Source organism: Protopterus annectens, chromosome 9.part0 (genome assembly GCF_019279795.1).
Source record: "Protopterus annectens isolate FY-2018-M chromosome 9.part0, PAN1.0, whole genome shotgun sequence".
Classification (NCBI taxonomy): domain Eukaryota; kingdom Metazoa; phylum Chordata; order Ceratodontiformes; family Protopteridae; genus Protopterus; species Protopterus annectens.
The window spans coordinates 767,765,047-767,791,276 of record NC_056743.1 but is presented as its reverse complement, the minus strand read 5'-3'; the positions used below and the strand labels follow the sequence as shown (position 1 = coordinate 767,791,276).

The following is a 26,230-nucleotide window of genomic DNA, read 5'->3' as shown; positions in this document are numbered from 1 at the left end:
ACGTGTTCCCCTTCTTTGGTACTAGGAACAGGCGAGAATAAAATCCTAGGCCCACTTCTGGCAAAGGGACCGGCTGTATGGCCCCTATTTGAAGCAGCAGAGAAATTTGTTTGTGAGCCTCTATTCTTTGCTGAGGAGGAACGTCTGGCATGCCTTTGAAAGGAGGCAAGGTATGGAAATAAAACTTGTAACCTTGGTGTATAATATCCAATACCCATCTGTCCTGGGTAATTAAACTCCAATTTTCTTTGAAGAGTGCCAACCTTCCTCCCAAAGGTGCTGCCAGACAAGAAGGCTCTGGCAGCTGAAAAGGTAGGTCATTGGGCCTGTTTACGAAAGGACTGGCCCCTGCCCTCACCCGAAGACTGTGCAGGTGAACTCCCTGTTCTAGGTCTGAAAGAGCCCTGAGCTCTGCCCCTACCACGTCTAGATCTTCCCCTAGACTGTGAATCATAAGCAGGGTACGTCCACCCCTTAGCAGGCCAATTCCTGCTAAACTTCGGAGGCTGAACTTGCAAAAAATCTTTAACAGCCTGCATAGACTTAGCCTTGTCTTCCATTTTCTTTGACTGCCTCCACAGGTGACCCAAACAACACATCAGACTGTAAAGGAGCATCTAAAATCCTTGTCTTAACATGGTCAGATAAATTCTGATCCTTCAGCCAGGCGTGCCTGCGAACTGACCCAGTGGCAGCCACCCTAGACGAGGCCTGTACAGCATCAAAACCACATTGTAAAGAATGCTTACCCACCTGTTCCGAAACATGTACCAAATTTTGTAATTCTTTACACTCAATGCCTTCCGCCAGAGCATCTACCTTAGACTTCAATTGAGAAAGAAGATAGTTTTGATATTTCAACATGTGAAACTGGCAAATCAAAGCCCTCATAGCTAAGGTGGAAGAAGTATAGACTTTCTTTCCCCATCTATCCAAAGCTCTGGCCTCTTTATCTGGAGGAACCGGATTTTTTACAACAGAGGCCTTGACGCCCTTAGGTCCCTGACTAACAGTCTCTGGGTCCGCCCTAGGACTCTTATAAAGATATTTATGAGCTTCAGGCACCCTGTAATACCTGTCCGGCTTAACAGGAGCAGGAGGCAAAGAATCAGGATTAAGTGAAGCCTCTGCAAACACATCTTCCACAACATCCAGAACAGGTGGTATAGCCAAAGGCCTATGCTGGGGTAAAAGCAGAAATTCCCTAAGCCTTTTCCTGGAATCAGAAAAGTCCTGACCTTCCCACTTAAAATGTTCCCTCATGGAATGAAGAGTCTCTGAAAAAGAAAAATCCTCTGGAGGAGAAGCAGAAGGAGTAGAATCATCCACATCAGAATCAGAATAAGGAGAATACTCCTGCAAGTCTTCAGTCAAGACTCTGAAACATCCAAGCCTGCTCAAAACTCCCCAACTCTGGTTCCACCCTAGGCCTCTTATCAGGAGGGGGCAAAGAACCTCTAATCAAAGTAATTAAATCTTCTGCCATTTTAAGCATGTGCTTCTTGGGCACAGATCCTGAAGAACTAGGAGTGACACCAACAGAAGCTAAACCTGGCCTGCCTCTGGGAGAAGCCTTGGAAACAGAAGGAGAGGGCCTAACCACCCTAGGAAGGGAGGGGAGTACAGTAACCTGAGAAGCCCCTTCAGCCTGACCTGCCTCCTGAGAGGCCACATCCTGCAATATCAAAGTCTCCCCCCGGGACTCCAGAGAAGCCTCCGGCGGAACCACCGGTTCCCACTGACGCCTCTAAAGAACCGCGTCCGCACGGACTCTTCTTGCCTGGGTTTAGCTGCTTTGTCTTTGCGCTTCTTCGAAGAAGCGGGCGTCGGAGCATCCGACGGCATATTATAATTGCACCGCTTCCCGAAAACCAACCTGGCACAATCTAACCTTCGCTTAATAGTGCATTTATTGAACCTAGCACAAAAGCGACACCCAACAACGTCGTGCTCAGGCCCCAAACAAGGAATACACAAAGTATGATAATCTCTATGCGGTATCTGTTTCCCACAAGAAATACAGATGTCCTTCATGGATGCATCTGCAGTCATAACAAGTGGGTTGTCCTGTCGTCAGGCAGCCCTGCAGTCGGCCGGATTCCAAAGTCCGGGTCTGGCTTCGGCTGATGTCGCACTCCACCCGACGTCATCTCTGCTGGTCTTCGGGTATAAAAGCATCAGCCGACGCCATTTTCCTCAGTCTTTCTTGCCGCGGCGCCTCAAGCAGAAGCTGTTCAAGTGCCGGTCGGTCGGATCCAGAGATTACTTCTACCGAATACTACTTCAAGACTTCTAAGCTAAGTACCCGCTAGACTCTTTCTTGCCTCAGCCGATGTCAGAAAAAGTTAACAATTGCTTAACCTGTGGGAAACAAATACCTCATAAAGATTTCCACTCATACTGTCTGCCTTGTTTAGGCCCAGCCCACGACGTAGCAGCCTGTTCGCCTGTGCTTTTTAACCGAACGCTTAGGCGCGGTCGGAGTTTGCAGAACAGTTTTTCGGTACTGATTTTGCGACATTATGCCGCCGGATCCTCCGACTACCCCAAAAACAAAGATAAAGACCGACACGCGTCCGCGGTTTCGCCGAAACCACGGTAAAGCAAACATGAGTGTCTCGGTTTCGCGAAACCGAGAAAATGCTCAAAGTACAGCTGAACCTATTCTAACAACTGAGGCCCCTGCTACAACTCTTGAATCGACCTCAGAAATTTTACCCCACGGTGGTTGACTTATCAGACACCATCCCCTTGGATGTCTCTACCCCAGCACGTGGTGCTGCTAGGCCTCCAGCTGCCATGTCCATTAAGGCCTTCGCCAGGGCTAAAGCAGCCAAGACTACTAAATCAGTGCCTGTTAAACCCCCCCACATCCAGGCCCTCTTCTAGTTCTCAAATGCTTTGGCAGAAGATTTAATTTCCTTAATTAGAGGATCTCAACCTCACCCAGACAGGGCCTCTCAGCCCCCTGAGAAGAGACCTAGGGCAGAGCCCCCTGAGCCAGTTTCTACTGATGATTCTGCTGATGAATCAGACATAACTGATCAGCCTGAGGCTCCCTTCTCCAATTTTGAAGATTCGGATGCTGAAGAATCCATTCCAGCTGCTTCCCCACCAGAAGAATTCTCCTTTGGGGAAACCTTGCATGCCATGCGAGAACAGTTCCAATGGCAGCAACAGGATTTTCAGACTCCAGAAAAGACTTAGGACTTTTCTGCACCTCCCACAGCACAGGCCCTTAGCTATACCTCCTGTTCTCTCTGTGGTGGATGATGCTTTCAATGATGTTTGCTCCGCTCCAGATTCTTACCCCAGCCCCTGCCAAACCAGACAGATTTTACAGGGTGCCAGATACTCATCACCACCTTTACAAGGCCCCACTTGCAGACCCAGAAACTATATCCCAGGGTCCCAAGGCAGTAGCCGCGACCACAGCAAAAAACCCTATTCCTTCTGAAAGGGAAGCAAGGTCACTAGACAGATGGGGTAAAAGGTCTACACTTCAGCTACTCTCTCAGCTAGAGCTTTAAACTGTCAGTTTCACATGATACAATACCAAGAGTTTATGCTTGATCAGTTAACTAAAAAACTAACCACTGATGAATCTCTTGATAAGAAATATGTATTAGAGATGGTAAATAACATACAACAGGTTAGCAACCATTCCTTAAAATGTGGCTATGATGCACTGGAGGCTTCATTTAGATCAGCCATGACAAGCACAGTGATAAGAAGGCATGCATGGCTAAAGGAACAAGCTTTACCGGATCATGTTAAAGCTAAGTTGCTAGATGCTCCTATGGACAAGACAAGTCTGTTTGGTACACCTGCCCAGCAGGTTATGAAGAAAATGGAAGAAAAGGCAAAATCTGTTCAAACTGTTAAAGATTTCTTGCAGGTTCAACCCCAAGGTTTAGCAGGAACTGGCCTGCCAAGAATTGGTCCTTTCCTGACTCCACAAAATTTCAAAGGGGTAGAAATAGACGTTCCAGAGGCAGAAACCAATCCAGAGGAGGTGCCTACAGAGGACGACAGTGGCAAGGTAACAACAGAGGCACAGACACAGCCACTGCCACTACATCAGCACAACCACAGTGACTTAATCCTAAATCCGCCTACCAGGAACAAATAGCAGCTCCTCTAGGCGGAAAGTTAACCTTATTTTCAAAGAACTGGCACTACATAACAAAAGACAAGTGGATTTTACAAACCATAGATCAAGGTTACGGTTTCACTTCCACACTTTACCAGTCAAAGAGCAATGCCAACTCTAGCTCCGAATCAAAACACAGAGGCTCTACGCCAGATAATGGAGTTAGCAAACATGAGAGCTGTGGAAAGAGTGCCAACAGCAGAACAAGGAAAGGGGTTCTATTCCAGACTATTCCTAGTTCCAAGAAAGGACAAAAGTTGGAGACCAATTCTCGACCTGTCCACCTTAAATACATACATCATTGTCCCAAAATTCAAAATGCTGACCCTACAGCAACTTCTTCCCATGCTGGGCAAGGAGTCTTGGCTGGTAACTCTAGATCCCAAGGAGGCATACCTGCACGTCCCCATTCGACCAATCTGCAGAAGATACCTCAGATTTCTTGCAGGATCAGAGCACTATCAATTCTCAGCATTGCCCTTTGGCTTATCTACTGCGCCCAGAGTATTCACAAAATGCCTGGCCTCAGTAATCGCCCATTGCAGACTACAGGGAATTCAAATTTACCCATACCTGGACGACTGCCTGCTACAAGGGGACAACAAAAGCAAGCTGACAACAGATTTACAAAGGGTCATTTACTTGCTACAAGGACTGGGATACACAGTCAATTTACAAAAGTCAAGGCTGATACCATCCCAAACAAGGACATTCTTGGGCGGAATTGGACACAGTACAACAAATGGCATTCCTGACTACAGAAAAACAAAAGAACTTCCTCTTTACTTCTTGGCACTAACAAAACTGAACAAGTTAACAGCAAGAAAAGTTCTGCAGGCCTTGGGCTTCATGGCATCATGCATAATCTTGGTCCCATTTGCCAGACTACATATGAGGAAACTACAGTGGTACCTAAAGAATTTATGGTCCCAACACAGACACAGTCTAGAAACAGAAATCCCACTAATTCCATGCTTAAAACAGGAGTTCCTATGGTGGGCTCAGGCATGCCAGTCAAACCCAGGCCTACCCTTTCGCAGATGTCAACCAAGCCAGACCATCACAACAGACTCTTCAGACCTAGGATGGGGGGCCCACATGCTGGACAAATGCGTGCAAGGATTGTGGACACAGGATCAACTTCACCTGCACATCAATCTAAAAGAAATGCTGGCAGTAAAACTGGCAATCCAAAAGTTCAAACCATTCCTCAAAGAGGGCCAGTTGATGATAAGGACAGACAACACCACAGTCATGTGGTACATCAACAAACAGGGAGGCACTCATTCATACCCCTATGCAGAATGACCTTGGAGCTGTGGACCCTGGCACTCAGCTACAACATTCAGTTACAGGCAATATTTGTACCGGGAAAGACAATACTCTAGCAGACATATTAAGCAGAACCACTTCGATGCCCACGAATGGAAGCTGCACCGGACATCTTCAAGACCATCTCAAAGAAATGGGGAATGCCACAGATAGACCTATTCGCATCACCTCTCAATCACCAGCTCAAAAATTCTGCACAAGGACATTCCACCCACTAGCATGGAAAGTGGACTCACTCTCCTTCAACTGGAAAGGCCTAACAGCATATGCATTCCCACCTCTTCCTTTGATACACAAGGTACTACTAAAAATCAAGGAAGAACGCCCAAGGATAATCCTGATAGCTCCAAACTGGCCAAGACAACACTGGTACCCACTACTGAAGAGCATGTCTCGAACAATATGTGGCCAACACCCCTGATGCCTTTCCTGTTAACTGAGAACAACTACAGCATGATACATCCAAACCTAAAAGCGCTGCAACTGACTGCATGGAACATCACATAGCAGCAGCTAATCCAGAACTTTCCCAAAGAGTTAAAGACATTATTCTTGAAGCACGCAGACCTTCAACAAGAAGGAACTATGCTGGAAAATGGAAAAGGTTTGTCATTTGGAGTACGGAAAGAGGAAAAGATGTGTCAAACATAGATATGCCTAACATTCTGGAGTATCTGGCCGAACTTCTTCATTCAGGCCTGTCCTACTCTTCCATCAAGATACATGCATCAGCTATTTCAGCAGAATACAGCTTTGATCCACCTGTTTTGCACCCTTTGCTCAGGCAGTTCCTCAGAGGAATCAAGAATGTAAAACCTCCAAGGAAACCACCATTACCAGCTTGGGATTTAAACTTTGTGCTAGAAAAGTTGACACTATCACCCTTTGAACCAGCAGCAACAGCAGACCTACAACACCTGTCATGGAAAACTGCTTTCCTACTGGCAATTACTTCAGCAAGGAGGGTTTCAGAACTACAGGCCTTAATGGCAGTGCAACCCTTCCTAATCTTCCACCAAGATAGTGTCCATGAGGACTAATCCTACATTTATGCCCAAGGTGGTATCCAGAGTATCTTTAAACCAGGCAATCCACCTACCTACCTTCTTTCCCAACCCACAAAACAGAGGGGAAAGAATACTGCATACCTTGGATGTACATAGACAGCTACGCTACTACTTGGACAGAACAAAAAATAGCAGAAAGACTGACCAACTTTTTGTAGCCTATGCATCAGGAAGGGAAGGAAAAGCTATTTCCAAACAGACAATCTCCAAATGGATAGAAAATTGCATACGATACTGTTACTCCTTCCATGGAAAACCAATTCCACAGAACATAAGACCTCATTCTACAAGGGCAACAGCCACTACCACAGCCTTCTTACGAGGAGTGGCAACCAAAGACATTATTGAGGCGGCTACTTGGACCTCCGTGCATACATTTGCCAAGCATTATAATTTGCCTCTATATTCCAGATCCCGAGCAGGGTTTGCCACTGCTGTACTGCAAGGGATCCTAAACACACCATAATCTACTTTTATCCTCCTCCCCTAGTTGGCTATGGTATTCTACCCATTTGTTATGACTGCAGATGCATCCATGAAGGACATAGTACAGTTTTGTACCTACCATAAATGTAGATGTCCGAACTGGATAGCATCTGCAGTCAGGATTACCCTCCCTCCTTCCCCTCAGTGGTACTCCTAGGGTGTTTACCCTCCTAATAGCTAGCTGTTGGGGGGGAGTCTTTATGGTGTATTTGTTTGTGTATAGGTACGTACGTGCTTATTGTTGTGTTTACCTCTATGTATTTGGAAACATTGGCATCTATCCAAATTTTAGCCTGCAAGAGGGCTACTGGCATCTGGGGCAAGAAACACTGAGGAAAATGGCCGGCTGATGCTTTTATACCCAAGACCAGCAGAGATGACGCCGGGTGGAGTGCGACATCAGCCGGACCCGGACTTTGGAATCCGGCCGACTGCAGGGCTGCCTGACGACAGGACAACCCACTTGTTATGACTGCAGATGCTATCCAGTTCGGACATCTACATTTATGGTAGGTACAAAACTGTACTTTATTCACTTTTTCTGACATCCGGTAAACCACTGAGGCAAGAAAAAACTAAAATATTCCCCAACGGGGTACTTAGCCAACTTTGACTCGGTCTGAAACTCCCCGAAAAATTTCAGAACGCCGAACGGCACTTGCAACGCTGCTTCTGCATCGGACCATGCGGCAAAAAAAGACTGAGGATATGACGTCGGTCATGCGCATTTGTACCCTGACGTCCTGATGTCAGTCAAGCGCCTTGACCGACGTCAGCCTAATGCTTTGATATTCGGGCCGACCGAGGACAGCGGACTACCCAAGTGTAAGGACTGCAGCAATGTGAGATGAAGAACATCAGACAGTGGTAGAGAATTCCAAACTCAAAGTGGACCTTTCACAGCTAGGACAAAGTCATTACTCTGTCACAATCAAACAGAAGGACTATGAATTGATCCAGAAGAACAAAGATCTAGGGCTGAAGGCCTGGCCTGAAGCTATTCAGATAACTCCTGCTAACATGAGAACTTTCTACTCATCCTCAGAGCTCACAGGATAAAGTTTGGATGGGGCAGACAACACACCATGAAGGTATGGTTGGCAGAACAAATGATGCCCTGGAAGGGGATGGATCAGCTTTAATGGTTGCTTCCACTCTAGCAATCTTAATAGTTTGGAAAGATCTGGAATGTACACCCTAATTTTTTTTCTAATCTTTTCTCCTCTTATAGGTTCGTAGGTTGGTACTAGGCTATCAGCCCTAGGGCCTATACAAGCTTAGCCATAACAATTCCCTGGCTATTTCTTCCCACAGTATTTACTTCCCTGGACCCCTGTCTAGCAGGGTGACTGGGGTGATCCCCGGGGTGAATTTCCTATCCCCCCCATCCAATCATCAAGGTTCTTTCGAAGAGGGCCAAAGAGGCGCTCTGCTTGACATGTATGGACAGTCTATTCCAGAGTCTGGGGTGTCTCTGGGTCAGGAACCTCTCTCTCCAGCATGTTTTGTTCATTGTGATGACAAGGTTTAGATCCCTGGAGTGTCCCTCTCTGAGGGACTGGGATTATCTTCCCTTAAGTAATCTTTGTTGCATCACCAGGAAGAAGGCCTTTCAACATTTGTTTCTCAGATCGAGAAGTATTCAGTATAATCTACAAAAACTTCAGTTCCTACCTGCTGTGAGGCGCTCCAGCCCCAAGCATACCCATACATTAATCATGAGGAAGAATCTTACTGCCATATTTAGTAAATTTGTAAATAGGGAGTCCTGTCCCCTTCCACAGTTACAATACAGTCAAATGCAAGAAAACAAGCAAATATCCAAATCACAAACAATGAAAAGTCAATACGCACTACAGAAAAATTCAAGACTAACTGTAATAGCATATTTTTTCTAAATTATGCTATTTTAGATTGAGGGGAGGAAAGGAACACAGACAGGACAGATATGATACAGTGGCTTTGGGGAAACTGGGAAATAAAAAGATGAAACTAAATTTTACAGAAACGAAGAAACTGCAACACCACTTTAGAGCTATTAATACTAGTGAAAAAATATGACAAAGCAGGTGCCTTCTCTTTTAAGGAAAAAAAAAAGTACCTAAAACAAGTAATGGCCAAGCTGTAGAAGATTCAACTTAGGATGAAAATGTAGATCTGAACTCCATGCACCAGTGCGTGATGGGAACAAGGGAAGCAGCTCAAGGTTAAAGAAGATTCTAAAAGATGCAGAAGAGAGGCACCCTGTGTTGACCAGTCCAACAATTACAGTATACAGGCTGTATCAACTTGGTTATTAAACTGCTAAACTGCAATAACACTAAAAGCTCCCATCACTCAAAAGACTACTAGATGGTCAAATGACTGAAACAGAAGGAATACATATACATTCTGTATATAAATACACTATATATATATATATATATATATATATATTTTGAGTAAAGTATGCCAAAATCTACACTTACTTAAGGCCTCTGTTTTCTGGGGACAGAAAGTATGTTGGAAGCTCATCTGATGTTGGGAGAGATGGATAGGATTTTGCACAGTCTCCTCTCTTGGGCCACAACATGTCCTGGCTATCCTGTTTGTAAAGAAACAGTGAAGTAAAAAGAAGCGCATCAGCATATGGCAGAAAATGTACTTTTATCAATGAACAAAACTTCATTTGCAATACTGCAAACACAGAATATCAAACAATATCAGAGGGAAAGTACAGTTGTGTAAGTAAACTTACCATAAACAGTCAATGGCCAAATATATCACTGTTGTAGCCTAAGCTACTTGACTTCTATCCCTCCCCACCAACCAGCCAGCTTTTCAAAGCTTAAGGACATCCTCCCCACAAGCTCTAACTATAAGGAGCTTAAGGTCAACTCCATGTTTAAAAACAAAGCCAAAATAGTCTGGACTTTTATTGCTCCAATAAGAGAAGCAATAGCCCTGAAAGGGCAAAAAATTATCAGGGAAGGTAACAATTTTAACTATATACATATGGGTATTATGCACACAAGAAAAAATACCAAAAGAACAGGGGCTAGGGGGAAGGTATAGCTAATGCAACAGTGATCAATTAGAACATCTACTGTTAAGGAGAGTTTACTAATAACTATATTGTGTTCAACATTAGATCATTACTGAATTAGCCACAGCTAACCATAGATTAGAAACCAAAAAGTGAGGAGGAGGTCTAATAAGAGTCCATGAGCCCCTGGAGAATGACCCTAGAAAAGCCTGTTCATGGACCTGTAAAAGGAATCCAGTTTGTAATATTTTATAAAGTTAAGTATAGAGAACTCAGTTTCTGCCTCTAGAATATGGAGTCCACCCCTTCGCAAAATGTCACCAAAGAAGACAAGCCCTACTGTAATGAGCACTAACCGTGAGTGGAAGTAGCTTGTTATAGTTCAAGCAAAACAAAGTAGCATGCTACACCCAACTACAAATTGAATGCTTTGACACTGTTTCTCTTTTCCCGTTACATTCACAAGAGACAATCAGCTGATTTGCTTTCTTGAAGGACAGTGTTTTGCCTAGGTCATATCTGAGCTGCCTGTGGACAAAGTACAATGAATATATCGATTGCTTTGCTGCTCAGGAAAAAAAGTCAAGATAAACTCCATAACCACTTTAAAAAAAGGATTACTACTCAAAGAACCCTGTCCTTTTCAAGAACAAGGAAGGGCTGACAACATATATACAATTAAAACTCAGATACTTTTCCATCATAACTCAGAGCAATAAGTAAAATAGTCATACATGTTTAGGGCCTTAAATCTGCCTTACGAGGTGCTTCAAATTAGAAAAAAGTAAGATTTTTTTCAAGCAAAAAGTCAGGATCCCAAGGAGAATCCACCAGTTTTCTAGGTGGACAGATATGAAAAACCATTCACCTTTAGAACAGACAGAAAGGGGATCCAAGGGCAAACAAGCAGAAATGTTGGACAACTGAATCTTGACAGGACAGTAAGAAAGGCCAGAGGACAGTAATTCACACAATCAAGAACCAAAGTCAGACATGCCTTTAAGGGTCATAATTCCTAGAATGGCACAAACTAGAAAACCTTTTCCACTTTCATGAATATATCCTAGTAGCAAGTTTTCTGGGCCTCCGACAACACCTGATGTAGTCTATGGGGAAGCCTACGGTAACTGCCCTTAGCCAGTTTCAAAACAAAAGGAAAACCACTGTTGCATGGGCCTAAAGGGGGTCACCACCAGAATCTTTGTGGAGTCATTCTGCATCTTTAAAAGAACACCAGATATAAATGTAAAGAGTGGAAAAACTTTCTGGAACACTCCAGCCCATGCAGACGAGATGGCTTCTGAGATGGCTTCTGTCGTCCTTGCCTGTGTGCAAGGAAGTCTGGAGCAAAATTTCTTTAGTTATTTGTTCTGAGAGGAGACAAATGGCAAAATAGATCTACTTGAGATTTTCACCACAGTTGGATCAATTTAAGGAAGACCCCAGAATGAAGTTCCCTTTTGTAAGGACCTGTCCAGGTCCTGCTTAATTTGTCTGCTACATGATTTTGATCCAACAGAATGATGAAATGAGTTACTATCTTCCAGGCTATCGCACCAAGTCTGCTAAGTAAGAAAGATCCACCCCCATTAATTTGTTTATGCACGACATCACCGCAGTGTTCTGTGAAAACTTGTAAAGGCCCTAACCATCTCAGACATTTATGTGCTACTGTCTATTGAGTCTGCCCCACAGATCTTGCCCTGTCACCCCTTTGGAAACTGCTCTCCACATCAATTCTGAAGCATCTGTTGCAACAGACTGATGAGGAGGGATAATGGAATACTGACTATGAGAACTGGTCTACTCACCATAGAACCCTCCATCCTTAGAAACCATAATATAAGGATCTAAAAAGACTTGCGGTACAACTGGAATTTCCTGACCATAGAAGCCATGTACCCCAAAATCCTGAGAAATTCCCTGGCAGATACATGGTTGACTGGAAAAACTCGAGCATTTTGAATAGGAGTACTATGTCTGGAAGGAGAAAAAGTACAGTTGTGTACACTTACCATAAATGTAGATGTTCGAGTGTATTCACTGTTGCAGTAATTACATTTGGGTAATCCTGCTGGCAGGTTGCCCTCAGTCGTCCTGAATTCCAAAGTCCTGGGTCCTGTGTCAGCTGCTGTCGCCCCTTCCCTGACGTCAGGTCGTCAGGAGTATAAAAGAAACAGCCGACGCCATTTTCTTTAGTTTTTCTTGCCCCAGATGTCTGGTGCCCCCTAAAAGGGTTGCCAAAATTTATATATGTATAATTACATGCACCAATATAAACTTTACCTTTATCTACAAGCAAATACACCACATAGGTTGTATAAATCAGAGAAGGAAAGATAGATTCCATCAGAAGAAAAGGGGGATGGTGGGTGGGTAACCTGGAGTGCAACAGTGAATACATTTGAACATCTACATTTATGGTAAGTGTACACAAGTGTACTATGTTCGTGTTTCACTGTTGCAGTCATTACATTTGAGTATTGTCCCAAAGCTAAGGTTGGGAGGCTGGAGCTAAACAGCATTAGGAGCGGCTATGAGGCCCTGCAGAACTGCAGTGGCAAAGCCTGCCCTGGATTTAGAGTAGAATGGCAGATGATAGTGCTTTGTAAAGGTGTGCACTGAACTCCAAGTAGCAGCCTCTAAAATGTCCTTGACAGGTACTCCCCTGAGAAAGGCTGCTGAAGTGGCTGCAGCTCTGGTTGAGTGTGGTCTAATGCCCTTAGGTACTGGCTTGCCATGGTGTACATAGCAGAAACGAATGCAGTGGCCTATCCACTTTGAAATAGTCTGCTTTGAGATGGCCTTTCCTTGTGATCCTGCAGCATATGTCACTAGTAATTGCTCTGTCGTTCTGAAAACTTTGGTTCTGTCCAAGTAGCATCTAAGCTGTCTATGTACGTCCAAAGAATGCAGAATTCTCTCCCCCTTGTTCTGTGGATTTGGATAAAAAGTTGGCAGGTGAATAGTTTGGTTGAGAGCCACACTGGACACCACCTTAGGCATAAATGTTGGGTTTGTCCTCACAGAGACCCTGTCTGGATACAAAATGATAAAAGGTTCCACAGCCATGAGTGCCTGTAGCTCTGAAACTCGTCTTGCAGAAGTTATTGCTAGGAGCAGAGCTGTTTTCCAAGATAAAAACTTTATATCAGCAGTAGCAGCTGGCTCAAAAGGAGGCAGGGTGAGTTTTTCCAAGACATAGTTGAGGTCCCATTCAGGCATTGGTGATCTCCTTGGAGGCCTTAAATTTTTGGCTCCTCTGAGGTACTGCTTTAATAAGGGATGAGAAAAGATTGGTGGCTCTACACTGTAATGAGCTGAAATGGCAGAGGCATGAATTTTAATAGATGAAAAAGATATGCCTTTGTCCAGCATCTCAGTTAAGTATTGCAAAATCTGAGGAATATTTGGCACAGCTGTATCAGTTCCTTGTGTCTGGTTCCAAGCACAGAATATCTTCCATTTTCCAGCATAAGATTTTCTAGTACTAGGCCTTCTGGCTTCCAAAATGACATCCATCACAGCTTTACTGAGAGGTGTGTTTTGTATGACTACATTATTCGCCATGCTGCCAGGTTTAAAGTCCAGAGTTGGCTGTGCAGGATCTGACTGTTTTGCTGGGACAGTAGACGAGGTATTTGAGATAAGGTCCAAGCTGGGCATTGAGACAAGCTCCTTAGTATTGGATACCAGTACTGGCGGGGCCAGTCTGGGGCAATCAATATCATCTTTGGCTTCTGTCTGACCTTTAGGAGTACCATGGGGAGGAGAGGCAGAGGGGGAAATGCATATACTGATAGGTTTTTCCAGCTGAAAGACAGGGCGTCCACTTTCCATGCTAGTCTGTGATAAATCCTTGTGCAGAATCTTTTTAGTTGGTAGTTGTGAGGGGAGGCAAATAGATCTATGTCCTGGCATCCCCATTTCCTTGTTGTCATGCTGAAGACTTGTGGATCCAGGTGCCACTCGTGGGGATCCATGAGGTTTCTGCTTAGTTCGTCTGCCAGAGTATTTTTCCTTCCTGGCAGGAATTGTGCCTGCAGATGTACTTGGTAAGTCAATGCTGTGTCCCACAAAGACATGGCTAGTCTGCAAAGGGGGTAAGAATGTGTGCCCCCCTTGCTTGTTTATATACCACATGACCATGGCGTTGTCTGTCTATCAGTAGTTGTCCTGGATGAAGTAGGTCCTTGAAGGCTGTCAGGGCATTTTTCACTGCTAGCATCTCTTTGATTAATATGTAGATGGATTTGGTTTGCGGTCCATGTGCCCTGAATGCATCTTCCTGCCATGTAGGCCCCCCAGGCATAATCTGATGCATCCATTGTTAGTGTCTGCTTGGCTGGAGGTAATGTGAATGGCTGTCCCTTGTTTTGCCGACAAGCCTTTGCCCACCACTGATACTCCTGTTGCAGGCAGGGAATGAGAGTAATCATAGTTTCCAGGCTGTGGCAATGTTGAGTCCAAACACTTTTTAGGTACCATTGAAGTTTCCTCATATACAGTCTTGCATATGGAATTAGTCGGATGCAGGATGCCATGAAGCCCAAAGCCTGCAGAATTTTTCTTGCAGATAACTGGGCCTTTGTTGCCAACATTTTGAAATAGGTAGTCAGTTGCCTTTGTTTGTCTGGCGTGAGATAAGCCATCTGGGCAGTTGTATTTAAGCTTGCACCCAAAAATATTATCTCTTGAGAGGGTAATACTTTTGATTTTTTTTTGTTGACTGTATATCCTAGGCATGTTAGAAGTCTTATCACAAACGCCAGATGCTGTAAAATAATGTCCTTGTTCTCTGCTTGAGTTAGACAGTCGTCCAAGTAAGGATATATTTGTATTCCTCTGTCTGCAGAATGCAATTACTGGTGCCAGGCACTTTGTAAAGACGCTGGCCGCAGTAAATAAGCCAAAGGGCAGTGCAGAGAATTGGTAATGCACTGAGTCAGCCTTGAATCTGAGGTATCTTCTGCATATTTGTCTGATTGGGACATGCAGATATGCCTCTTAGGTCTAAAGTCACAAGCCAAGCGTTCTTGCCCAGCATGGGCAGAAGCTGCTGCAAAGTCAACATCTTGAATTTTGGGATATCCAGGAATGTGTTCAAAATAGACAGGTCCAGTATTGGCCTCCAGGCCTTGTCCTTTCTGGGTACCAAGAACAGTCTTGAGTAAAATCCTTGTCCCTGCTCTTGCTCTGGTACTTGTTGAATGGCCCCCATGTTCATGAGGTATGAGACTTGTTTTTGTGCCTCTGCCCATTGATTTTTTTGGCAGATCTGGCCAGCCTTTTCCCTTTGGCAGGGTATGGAAATGGAACTTATAGCCTTGTGACACGATATTTAGGGCCCACTTGTCCTGGGTTATTATGTGCCAATTTTGAAAAAAAAAAAGTGCTAATTTTCCCCATAAGGGTGCTGCCAGGAGATAAGTGCTTGGTGCAGGCAGGGGGAAGTCATTGGGACTGTTTCCTGTATGGTTGTGATTTGTCTTCTCCAACTTTGGAGGTAGAAGCCCCCCATTGCTTTCACCGGTATAAACCTTGCGCCTGGGATCTGCCCCTTTGAGGTCTGACATAGGAAAGGACCAATTATTTGTTGGCCAGTGTCTACTAAACCTAGGTGGCTGTACTTGTTAAAAATCTTTGACTGTTTGCATAGATTTAGCTTTGTCCTCCATTTTCTTTAACACCTCTTCTGCCTTAACACCAAACAAAGTATCATGCTGTAAAGGTGCATCTAATAATTTAACTTTAACATGATCAGGCAGATTTTGTCCCTTTAACCAAGCATGCCTCCTAATTACAGAACCTGTAACTGCGGCCCTGCAGGAGGCCTCTAAAGAATCAAAACCACATTGCAAAGTATGCTTTCCAACTTGTTCAGCTGCATGCAATAAATCTTGCATTTCCTTATTTTCTGCACATTCAGAGTTTAACAACATTTTCTGTTTAAGCAATTCCATGACATGTTGCTGATATTTGAGCATATGAAACTGACAGTTTAAGGCCCTTATAGCCAAGGTAGCAGATGTGTAAACCTTTTCCTTCCATCTATCCAGTGCCCTAGAATCTCTGACAGAGAGGGTATGGTTTTTTGCAGCAGAAGCCTTAACTCCTTTGGTTGGTGGCTTGTGTTGAGGTAGTAAAAGGAAATCCTGGAGCCTCTTTTTAGATTCTGAAAAATCTTGGCTCTCCCAGTGGAAATGCTCCCTCATGGTATGCAGGGCTTCCCCAAAAGAATAATCCTCTGGAGGAGAAGCTGAAGGTATAGATTCTTCAGCATCAGAATCTTCATGGGGGAAAGAGAATATTCCCTATCAGAAGAGGAATCGGAAGAAATGGAAACCTGATCTGAAGACTCATAGTCAGTCTCTTGCCTAGGCCTCTTATCAGGGAGGGGGATGGGAACCCCTGATCAAGGTAATAAAGTCTTCTGCCATTTTGAGCATCATTGTTTTGGGCATAGAGGCCTGACCACGTGGCTCTTGAGTTTGTTTCTTTGCTTTAGAAGGTGCTTTAGTCTTTGCCTTTGAAGCTGAAGTCGGTTTGATGTAAAGATGTTTAGGTCTGAATACACCCTCAGAAGCCGGTGCCTGCTCAGCGGCTCCGGACCCATTTGAAGGGATAAAATCCGAGGCTCCAATACCTTGTGTTTCCAGCGGCATGGCCGACTCCACGTGGGAGTTGGTAGTGGCCTGAGACTCTAAAGTAGCGGGTGTCAGGGGCTGCGAAAGCGCCTCACTGAGGACCGGCGACTGGCTTAGGAGAAGCATCGTCGCCGGTTTTGGGCCTCGGTTGTCTCTCTCCATTTCTTTGCGTTTTTGTGAACTCCGGTAGTCGAATGGCTATCAGACGACATTTCTGGATAATTAAACCAGCGTCCAAAATAGTTTAAAGCAAAATTATACCGAAGCTTAATAGTGCTTTGGTTAAATCTAGCACAAAACCTACAACCAGAAACGTTGTGATCAGGGCCTAGGCAAGAAATACAGTAAGAATGAAAATCCTTATGAGGTATTTGCTTTCCACAAGAAATACAATTATTTACTTTTTTTGACATTGGTCTGGAGCAAGAAAAAAGTTTCCTCAATGGGATACTTAGCTTTATTGAAGACTTTGGATCTGAAACTCGAACACGAAAATCTCAGGAGTCGGCCGACCGGCACTTGCGAACTGCTTCTGCTTCAGGCACCGCACGGCAAGAAAGACTAAAGAAAATGGCGTCAGCTGCTTCTTTTATACCCCTGACGACCTGACATCAGGAAAAGGGCGACAGCAGCAGACGCAGGACCCAGGACTTTGGAATTCAGGCCGACTGAGGGAAACCTGCCAGCAGGGTTACCCAAATGTAATGACTGCAACAGTGAAACATGAAGAACATCAGCCTAACAGACATCCTAAAAAGGGAAAAACTAACCTAAAAGACATCCAAAGAAACCAATTTTGAGAGAGGGGAGAAGAGATTTCTGTAAGCTCACTTAAACTCAGGCTGAGTAGAAGACTCTAAATACATGCTAAGGACTCTTGATAATGGTAAATAAAATACAGTAAACTGTCAGTTAACTGGATCTCAAGCAACCAGAAAATAAATCAAAGAAATAAAGTACAATTTTCACGTGTTGCACTTTGTTTCCTCTCTGCAGAAAAAAAGTTATGTACTCACCATAACGCTCCATGTTTGTTGTCCATAATCTCGCCTTCATTCTTGATGGTTGGGTTCGGAACAGAGCATTGGTTCTGACTCGGCCGTATACTAAAGCTCGAGAGCTTTCACTGGCTCGAGGCTATACCCTATCCCAAGATGCCTAGCGACTGTTACCCAGATCTCGTTTGAGAGAAACTAATCACTAGACTATGCAAACCCAGCATAACTACAACAGACCCTCTTTGCTCATAATTCCTAAGGCATGAAGGGAATCAGGAAACTTACAGCCAATTTCTGAAAATTCCTCTCAATTCTCCAGGAAGGGGGAAGGAGGGTGGGATGCAAGAATGAAGGCGAGATTATGGACAATAAACATAGAAGTTATGGTGAGTACATAACTTCTTTATGTTATGTTGTCCTATCTCACCTTCTTTCTTGATGGTTGGGACAGTGTCCCTAGCACCTTCTTTTTCGGGTGGCTCAAGGGAATAAACTCTTCAGAACAGTGGAACCAATAGGATGCCCTGTTTCAGGAGGCCACATCTACTTTGCAATGAGTGATAAAGGTATGATGGTTATCCCATGTAGCGGCAGCACAAATTGAATCCAAAGTAAGTCTGGATTGAAAGGCAGTGGAAGTCAACATAGCTCTAGTTGAATGACCTCTAACTTTTCCTGGCAGCTGTTTACGCTGAGAGTTATAGACATAAATAACAGTGTCTATAAGCCATTTTGATAAGGTTATTTTGAAACTTAAGTTCATTTTCTGTTTTATCAGAATGAAACTAACAGTTGCTTAGATTTTCTACATTCCTATGTCCTATGTAAGTAAAAACTTAACTGACTATGGCCATCCAAATGATGAAGCTTGTATTCTGCCCTATTGTCATGATTGGGGAAAAAACAGGTAGCTCAAAAGACTGATATAAATTGGCCTCAGAACATACATTTGGCAGAAAGGAAGGATTTGTCCAGAGAGAGAGACACTTTGTGGAAAGTCAACTAGGGAAAACGGATAGACAGAGCTTGCAGTTCTGAAATGCTCCTAGCGGAAGTAACAGCTGTTAGAAAGACTGTCTTCCAAGATAAGAACTTTAGTAGGCAAGAGGAGGCTGGTTCGAATGGAGGGAGAATTAAAGAACACCAAATTTAGATCCCAAGGAGGTGGTGGTTCTCTTATGGGAGGTCTTAAAAGGAATGTACTCCTCAGAAAGGCTTTGCATAATCTCTGGGACGTAGTATTGGACCCATGTCTCCTACGTGGTAGTTTGATATGGCAGTTAGTTGTACTCGTGTCGTGGCTGCCGCTGCACCCCGATTAAAGGTTTCCTGTTAAAAATTCCAGAATAGCGGCTATAGGGGCTGTAAAGGGGTCTATATGATTTTGTCAGCCCAAAAAGAAAATATTTCCCATTTGCTTGCATAAAGTTTCCTAGCTGTATTCTTGTGCGAAGAAACCAGAATGTCAACACTGCTGGGGATAGTCCAGGAAGCCTGGCTAAGATGGGAAGTGGAATAACCAAGCTGTCAGCTTGAGGCTTTGAAAAGAGGGGTGGAGCGTTCCTGACTGATGAGTCAGAAGATCCGGCACTGGGTCCAGGATCCAAGGCTCCCCTGAAGATGGGGCCATAGAAAGGGGAACCATATCTTATGAGGCCAGTAAGAAGCAATGACAATTAGCCTGCGACTCAACGATCTGGCTTTCTGGAGAACTTTGGGTATTAATGGAAACTGAGGAAAAGCATAATTAAGTCCCGGGAGCCAATTGTGAACAAATGCATCCCTTGGTGACTCCCCTGGAAGGGGGATTAGGCCAAAGTAGCTTACTGCATTTGGAATTGATGGATGTGGCAAAAAGGTCGCAGCAAGGCTGGCCCCACTTGCGTAAAATTTGGTTCGCAATTTCCTGTTTCAGGGACCACTTGTGAGGCATAAGAATTGCCATGCTTAATCTGTCCGCTATCACACTGGATTTCCCTGGGATGTGAGATGCAGTCAGCAAACGTTGAGAAGAAACTGCCCATTGCCATACCCTGAGCCTCTCGACAGAGGTGGTAGGATCTGGTTCCGCCTTGTTTGTTGACGTACCACCCCACGGACATATTGTCCGTTTGTACTGCAATCATACTTGTTGGAAGAGAACTCTGGAATGCTTGCAACGCAAGGAGCACCATTCTCATCTCTAGGACATTGATGTGCAGGTGGTATTCGTGTTCTTGCCAAGTCCCTTAGAAAGTCTGTCCCAGATAATCTAGCCCCCCCCCCCCTCTGGGAAGCATCCATGGTCACTGTACCTACTGGCTGGGGGAGAACAAACGGTCTGCCTTTCGTTAACCTGCGTGGACTGAAGCCACCAACATAGGTCCCTCTTGCAAGTGTTCATAAGGAGAATCTTGTGTGACATGGGTAACTCCTGCATGGACCACTGAGCAAAGAGTAGCCACTGTAATATTCTCATGTGGAGACACGCCAGTGTGACTAATGTTATTGCAGCTGCCATTGAACCCAGAACCTTGAGGACAAACTTTGGCTGTACTTTTTTTTCATGAGCAATATTGACACCTGATGGTGTAATGTCAGAATTCTTTCATGAGGCAGTTTTGCTACCATGCCTTTTTGTGTTTAAGTCTGCTCCTATAAAGGTAACATGCTGTGAAGGCAACAAGACATTTTTCAAAATTTATGGTAATGTCTAACTCTGAGCAGAGACGAATGGTGGTGTCTCTTGCCCTGGTTAGTAGATGCTTGGTGGTGGCAGTCAGTAGCCAGTCTAAGTACAGAAACACCTGGAATCCTAGACGTCTCAGAGGTGAGCCGTAACTATTGCCATGCATTTGGTAAACACTCTGGGGATTGTAGTGAGACCGAAGGGCAGAGCTCTGACTTGGTAATGACCATCCCCCAGCCGGAAGCGTAGATATCTCCTGGATCACCTGTCCATCTTTATATGGTAGTACGCATCCTACAGATTTATGGAGCACATCCAATTGTTTTGTCCCAGAAAATGGAGTATAGACAGCAGTGTCACCATCCAGAACTTTGTTTTCCTTATGGAATTGCTCAGTTTGCTGAGATCCAAAACTAGTCTCCAGTCCCCTGTCTTTTTTGGAACTAAAAAGAACGCTGAGTAAATTCCGGATCCGATTTGGTCTGCGGGGACTTGAATGACTTTTCTAGCAACCTTTGAATTTCTAGGGTTGCTTGATCCCTTTGACTGGGTGGTATATGGCTGGGATAGAGCTTGGTGGAAGGGGTGAAAAAGAAAAAGGAATGTTGTATCCCCTTGGAAATTAAAAACCGTACCCATTTGTCTCAAATGAAGTCCAGCCAGGTTTTTGGGTACAGTGATAATCTCCCCGACTACCTCCAGAGGTGGACAGGCGAGCCTCCTTTCAGAAGTGCTGGAAGGGCCTACTAGAGAATGCATCTCTGTCGCCCTGGATCTGTGGACCCCCTTTCCTGCGAGGGTGGTGTCCCCTGTTATTTCCCCCTCTGCCACTGGGGGAAAATTCATCATGTACATCCAGCAAAGCTCCTTGGGATTTCTGCAGCCACATTTTTTGCCCTTCTGACTTTTGGGATAAGGTCTGGTAGGGATGGAGAAATGTACTGCCATGGCAGATAGAGTTTTGCCATCTTGTTCGCACATGGTACGAGTCTTTCACTTTTGGCCTGAACAAGGACGAGCCGTCAAAAGGGGACGTTAAGGAAGACTTGAAGGGTTCAGCAAACTCACAAAGATGCATCAATGAATTTCTCCTCAGAGCTATTCCTGTGCCTGCTGCCCTGCTCGCTCCATCGGCACCATAAGAAATGAGGCGCATGGTGGAGTTGGCTATAGACTAAGGTTGCAAGCTGAGAGGTCACCTTGTCAGGTACTCCCGCAGCTGCAGTACCTTGGCGGGTATCTCCTAGTTCTTTGAGGAGATCGCTCTGAAATCAAGTAAAGTGGGATAAATAATTCAGTGACCAAAGGGTAAAGGCCACTGAAGAGAACACACTTCCCGTATCTGTCCATTGTTTGAGACTTATTGTTCAATGGATGGACAGATGAATTTTCAGCTAATTCCTTCTTGGTGGCTGCCACCACCACAGCATCTACTGGGACACAAATTGTTTGTCCTCCGGGGCTGTAATAAATTTGTTGGGCCTCCTCAGAACTGTTCCACAGATTCTGGAGGGTCCCATGCCTTTCGACTGACTACACAAAGGAGCTGGTCAAAAGGCAGACACCCAAGAGGTGCAGGGTCGAGAAAGTACAGTTTTGTACCTACCATAAATGTAGATGTTCACCCTGCTGCAGACATCACACATGGGTTATCCTGCCGTCAGGCGGTCCCCGCAGTCGGCCTGAGTTCTAAAGTCTTGGTCCGGCGTCGGTTGCTGTCACTTCTTCCCTGATGTCAGTGCGCCAGGGGTATATAAGAAGCATCAGACGCCATTTTCTTCAGTTTTTCTTGCTCCAGATGTCAGGTGCCTCCAATAGGTAGGCAATGTATATACATTGCTATATAAAAAAAGAATACATATAAAAATAAAACAATATCTTCAGGCACAAGCAAATACACCACAGAGGTTGTATAGGATAGAATGGTATAGACAAGTCCATCTAGTTCAGAGGGGATGGAGGAAGGGTAAACCTCGACTGCAGCAGGGTGAACACTCGAACATCTACATTTATGGTAGGTACAAAACTGTACTTATGTTCATCGTGTTACCCTGCTGCAGTCATCACACTTGGGTTGAATCCCAAAGCAAAGGATGGGTGGTGGAGTTAAACAAGGTTAGAAGAAGCTAGTAGGACCTGCAAAACTGCAGTGGCAAAACCAGCTCTAGTCTTAGAATATAGAGTTAAGTGATAGTGTTTGGTGAAGGTGTGCACTGAACTCCAAGTTGCAGCTTCCAAAATATCCTTGGTTGGCACCCCCCTAAGAAAGGCTGCTGATGTAGCTGTAGCCCTGGTGGAGTGGGACCTAATGTTAGCAGGTACCGGTTTCCCATGATGAGTGTAGCAGAAATGTATGCAATGTCCTATCCATTTTGAAATGGTCTGTTTTGAGATGGCTTTTCCTTGTGATCCTGCAGCATAGGCTACAAAGAGCTGGTCAGATTTTCTGAATGCCTTAGTTTTATCCAAGTAGTAACGAAATTGCCTGTGAATGTCCAAAGAGTGCAGGAGTCTTTCTCCTTTGTTCTGGGGATTTGGGAAAAAAGGTGGGCAAATGAATGGTTTGGTTTAGGGCCACACTGGATACCACCTTTGGCATAAAGGAAGGGTTAGCTCATAGAGAGACTCTGTCTTGATGAAAAATGAGGAAAGGCTCCACTGCCATTAGTGCCTGTAGCTCTGAGACTCTTCTAGCCGAAGTTATTGCTAGTAGCAGGGCAGTTTTCCATGAAAGAAATTTTAAATCAGCTGAAAAAGCTGGTTCAAAGGGCAGCAGTGTAAGCTTTTCCAGAACAAAATTGAGATCCCAAGTAGGTGTTGGTGCTCTCCTGGGGGTCTTATGTTCTGAGATACTGTCTTAGGAGTGGATGTGAAAATAAAGGTGGATCCGTGTTGTAATGAGCTGAAATTGCTGAGGAGTGGATCTTAATCGATGAAAAGGAGAGTCCTTTGTGCAACATCTCAGTTAAATATTGTAGAATATGAGGAATGTTTGGATCAAAGGGATTTTGGCCTTTAGCCTGGTTCCAGGCGCAAAATCTTTTCCATTTGTCTGAATAGGTTTTCCTGGTGCTGGGCCTCCTGGCCTCAACAACTTTGGATAGAGGTGCTGGCTGGTTGTTTAGGTAACTTGCCATGCAGCCAGGTTTAAAGTCTTGAGCTGGCTGTGTAGAATCTGATTGTTTCTCTGGGTGAGCAGGTGAGGAGTTTGTGGTAAAATCCATGGTGGGCCGTGGGCCACGTTCCTTAGAATTGGATACCAGTATTGGCATGGCCAGTCTGGTGCAATGAGTATCATTTGTGGCCTCTCTAATCTGACTTTCAGCAGTACCTTTGCTAGAAGAGGCAGTGGAGGAAAGGCATACACTGTTAATGTTTTCCAACTGAATGAGGGGGGGTCCACTTTCCAAGCTTGTGGATGGAATGTCCTTGTGCAAAATTTTTGAAGTTGGTAGTTTTGGGGGTTGGCAAACAGATCTATGTCTGGGCATCCCCATTTTTGAGTTATCATTGCAAATACTTGTGGATCTAGTTTCCACTTGTGGGGAGCCATGGTGTTTCTGCTTAGGTCATCTGCCAATGTGTTTTTCTTTCCTGGCAGGAATTGTGCTTGCAACTGAACTTGGTAAGACAGTGCTGTGTTCCACAAGGTCATTGCTTGGCTGCAGAGAGGGTAGGAATGTGTGTCCCCTTGCTTATGTACCACATTACTGTGGTATTGTCCGTCTTTAATATTAGTTGTCCTGGGTGTAAGAGGTTCTTGAAAGCTGTTAGGGCATTCTGTACTGCTAGCATTTCTTTTTGATTGATATGCATATGCCTTTGATCTGTAGTCCATTTGCCCTGAATGCACTGTCCTGCCATGTGTGCTCCCCAGGCATAGTCCGATGCATCTGTTGTCATAGTTTGCCTGGCTGTGGGTAAGGTGAAAGGCTGACCCTTGTTGAGGTGACATGCCTGCGCCCACCATAGAAACTCCTGTTGAAGGCAGGGAATGAGTGGTATCATTGTTTCCAAGCTGTGGCTGTGCTGAGTCCATACGCTTTTCAGGTACCATTGTAATTTCCTCATATGCAGTTTTGCAAATGGTATTAGTAGTATGCAAGATGCCATGAATCCCAAGGCCTGCAGAATTTTTCTTGCAGGGAGTTGGGTATTTGTTGCCATTATTTTGAAGTATTGAGTCAGCTGTTGTTGCTTGTCTGGCGTAAGATAAGCCATCTGGGCCGTTGTATTCAAGCTGGCACCCAGGGATATTATGTTTTGTAAGGGCAGTAGTTTTGATTTCTTTTTGTTTACTGTGTACCCTAGGCAACTTAGAAGGTGTTTGACAAATGCCATATGCTTTAAAAGAATGTCCTTGCCTTGTGCTTGAATAAGGCAGTTGTCCAGGTATGGGCATATTTGAATTACTCTGCCTGCAGTATGCAATTACTGGTGCCAGGCATTTTGTGAAGACCCTGGGCGCAGTAGAGAAGCCAAAGGGCAGTGCAAAGAATTGATAATGGGTTGAACCTGCAATGAAGCGGAGGTATCTTTTGAAATTTTGTCTAATGGGGACATGCAGGTATGCCTCCTTGAGGTCCAACGTTACTAACCAAGCATTCTTGCCCAGCATGGGAAGAAGCTGCTGTAGTGTTAGCATCTTGAATTATGGAACTTGTAGACAGGTGTTCAGAATTGAAATATCTAGAATGGGTCTCCATGCTTTGTCTTTTCTTGGGACTAGAAAGAGTCTTGAATAAAATCCTTGTCCTTGCTCCTGTGTAGGTACCTGTTGAATGGCTCTCATGTCCATGAGAGCTGTAATTTGTTTTTGTGCCTCTGCTCATTGATTTGGTGGCAGGTTTGGAATTCCTTTTATCCTTGGCAAGGTATGAAAGTGGAATCTGTATCCTTGTGAGACAATGTTTAGGACCCATTTGTCTTTTGTGATGATGTGCCAGTTGTCTGCAAAAAGTGCTAATTTTCCCCCCAAGGGAGCTGTCAAGAGAGATTTGTTTGGTAGTTTGAGGATTGAGTCATTGTGTTTGTCTTCTGCTAGCTTGGGGCCTGTCTTCTCCTTCTTTCTAGGTAGCAGTACCCTATTGGCGAGGTTTGTAAGGGCCTTGTGACTGACCTCTGCCTCTTGGGCATCTGTATTTGCCCCTCTGTGATCTGTCAGAAGCTGGAAAGGACCAGTTTTTTGTTGGCCAATTTCTGCTGAAACAAAGGGGTTGTATCTGTAAAAAATCCTTGACCGTCTGCATAGACTTTGCCTTATCCTCCATTTTCTTTAAAACCTCTTCTGCTTTGACACCAAATAATACATCCTGCTGTAAAGGTGCATCCAATAATTTTGCTTTAACATGATCAGGTCGGGTTTGTTCTTTTAACCAAGCATGTCTACGTATGACAGACCCAGTAAAGTACAGTTTTGTACCTACCATAAATGTAAATGTCCGATAGGTATGCATCGGCAGTCATCACATATGGGTTGTCCTGCCTCAGGCAGCCCTTCAGTCATCCGGATTCCAAAGTCTGGGTCTGGCGTCGGCTGATGTCGCACTTTCCCCGACGTCAGAGCGCCTGGGGTATAAAAGCATCAGCCGACGCCATCTTCCACAGTTTTTCTTGCCCCAGATGCCAGGTGCCCTCTAAGGAAGGCTAAATTTGGAGAGATGCATTTAAAATCCAAACATGCACAATAATATATATAAACAAATACACCATAATAGATCCCCCCAGCTAGCTATAAGAGGGGTAAGTACCCAAGAAATACCACAGAGGGGAAGGAGGGAGGGTAAACCTAACTGCAGATGCATACCTATCGGACATCTACATTTATGGTAGGTACAAAACTGTACTATGTCCT

The 26,230-nt window shown here is 44.6% G+C and overlaps 1 protein-coding gene across 2 annotated transcripts in view; it reads right to left on the bottom strand.

Annotated features, from left to right (window-relative positions):
* Positions 1–26,230, bottom strand: part of TTC17 (tetratricopeptide repeat domain 17) — a 3,338,929-nt gene that overhangs the window by 1,864,776 nt on the left and 1,447,923 nt on the right. For both annotated transcript variants that reach the window (XM_044083397.1, XM_044083398.1), the window contains exon 12: positions 9,507–9,622. In XM_044083397.1, coding sequence (XP_043939332.1) covers positions 9,507–9,622 — 116 coding nt within the window. The remainder of the gene's footprint in view (positions 1–9,506; positions 9,623–26,230) is intronic.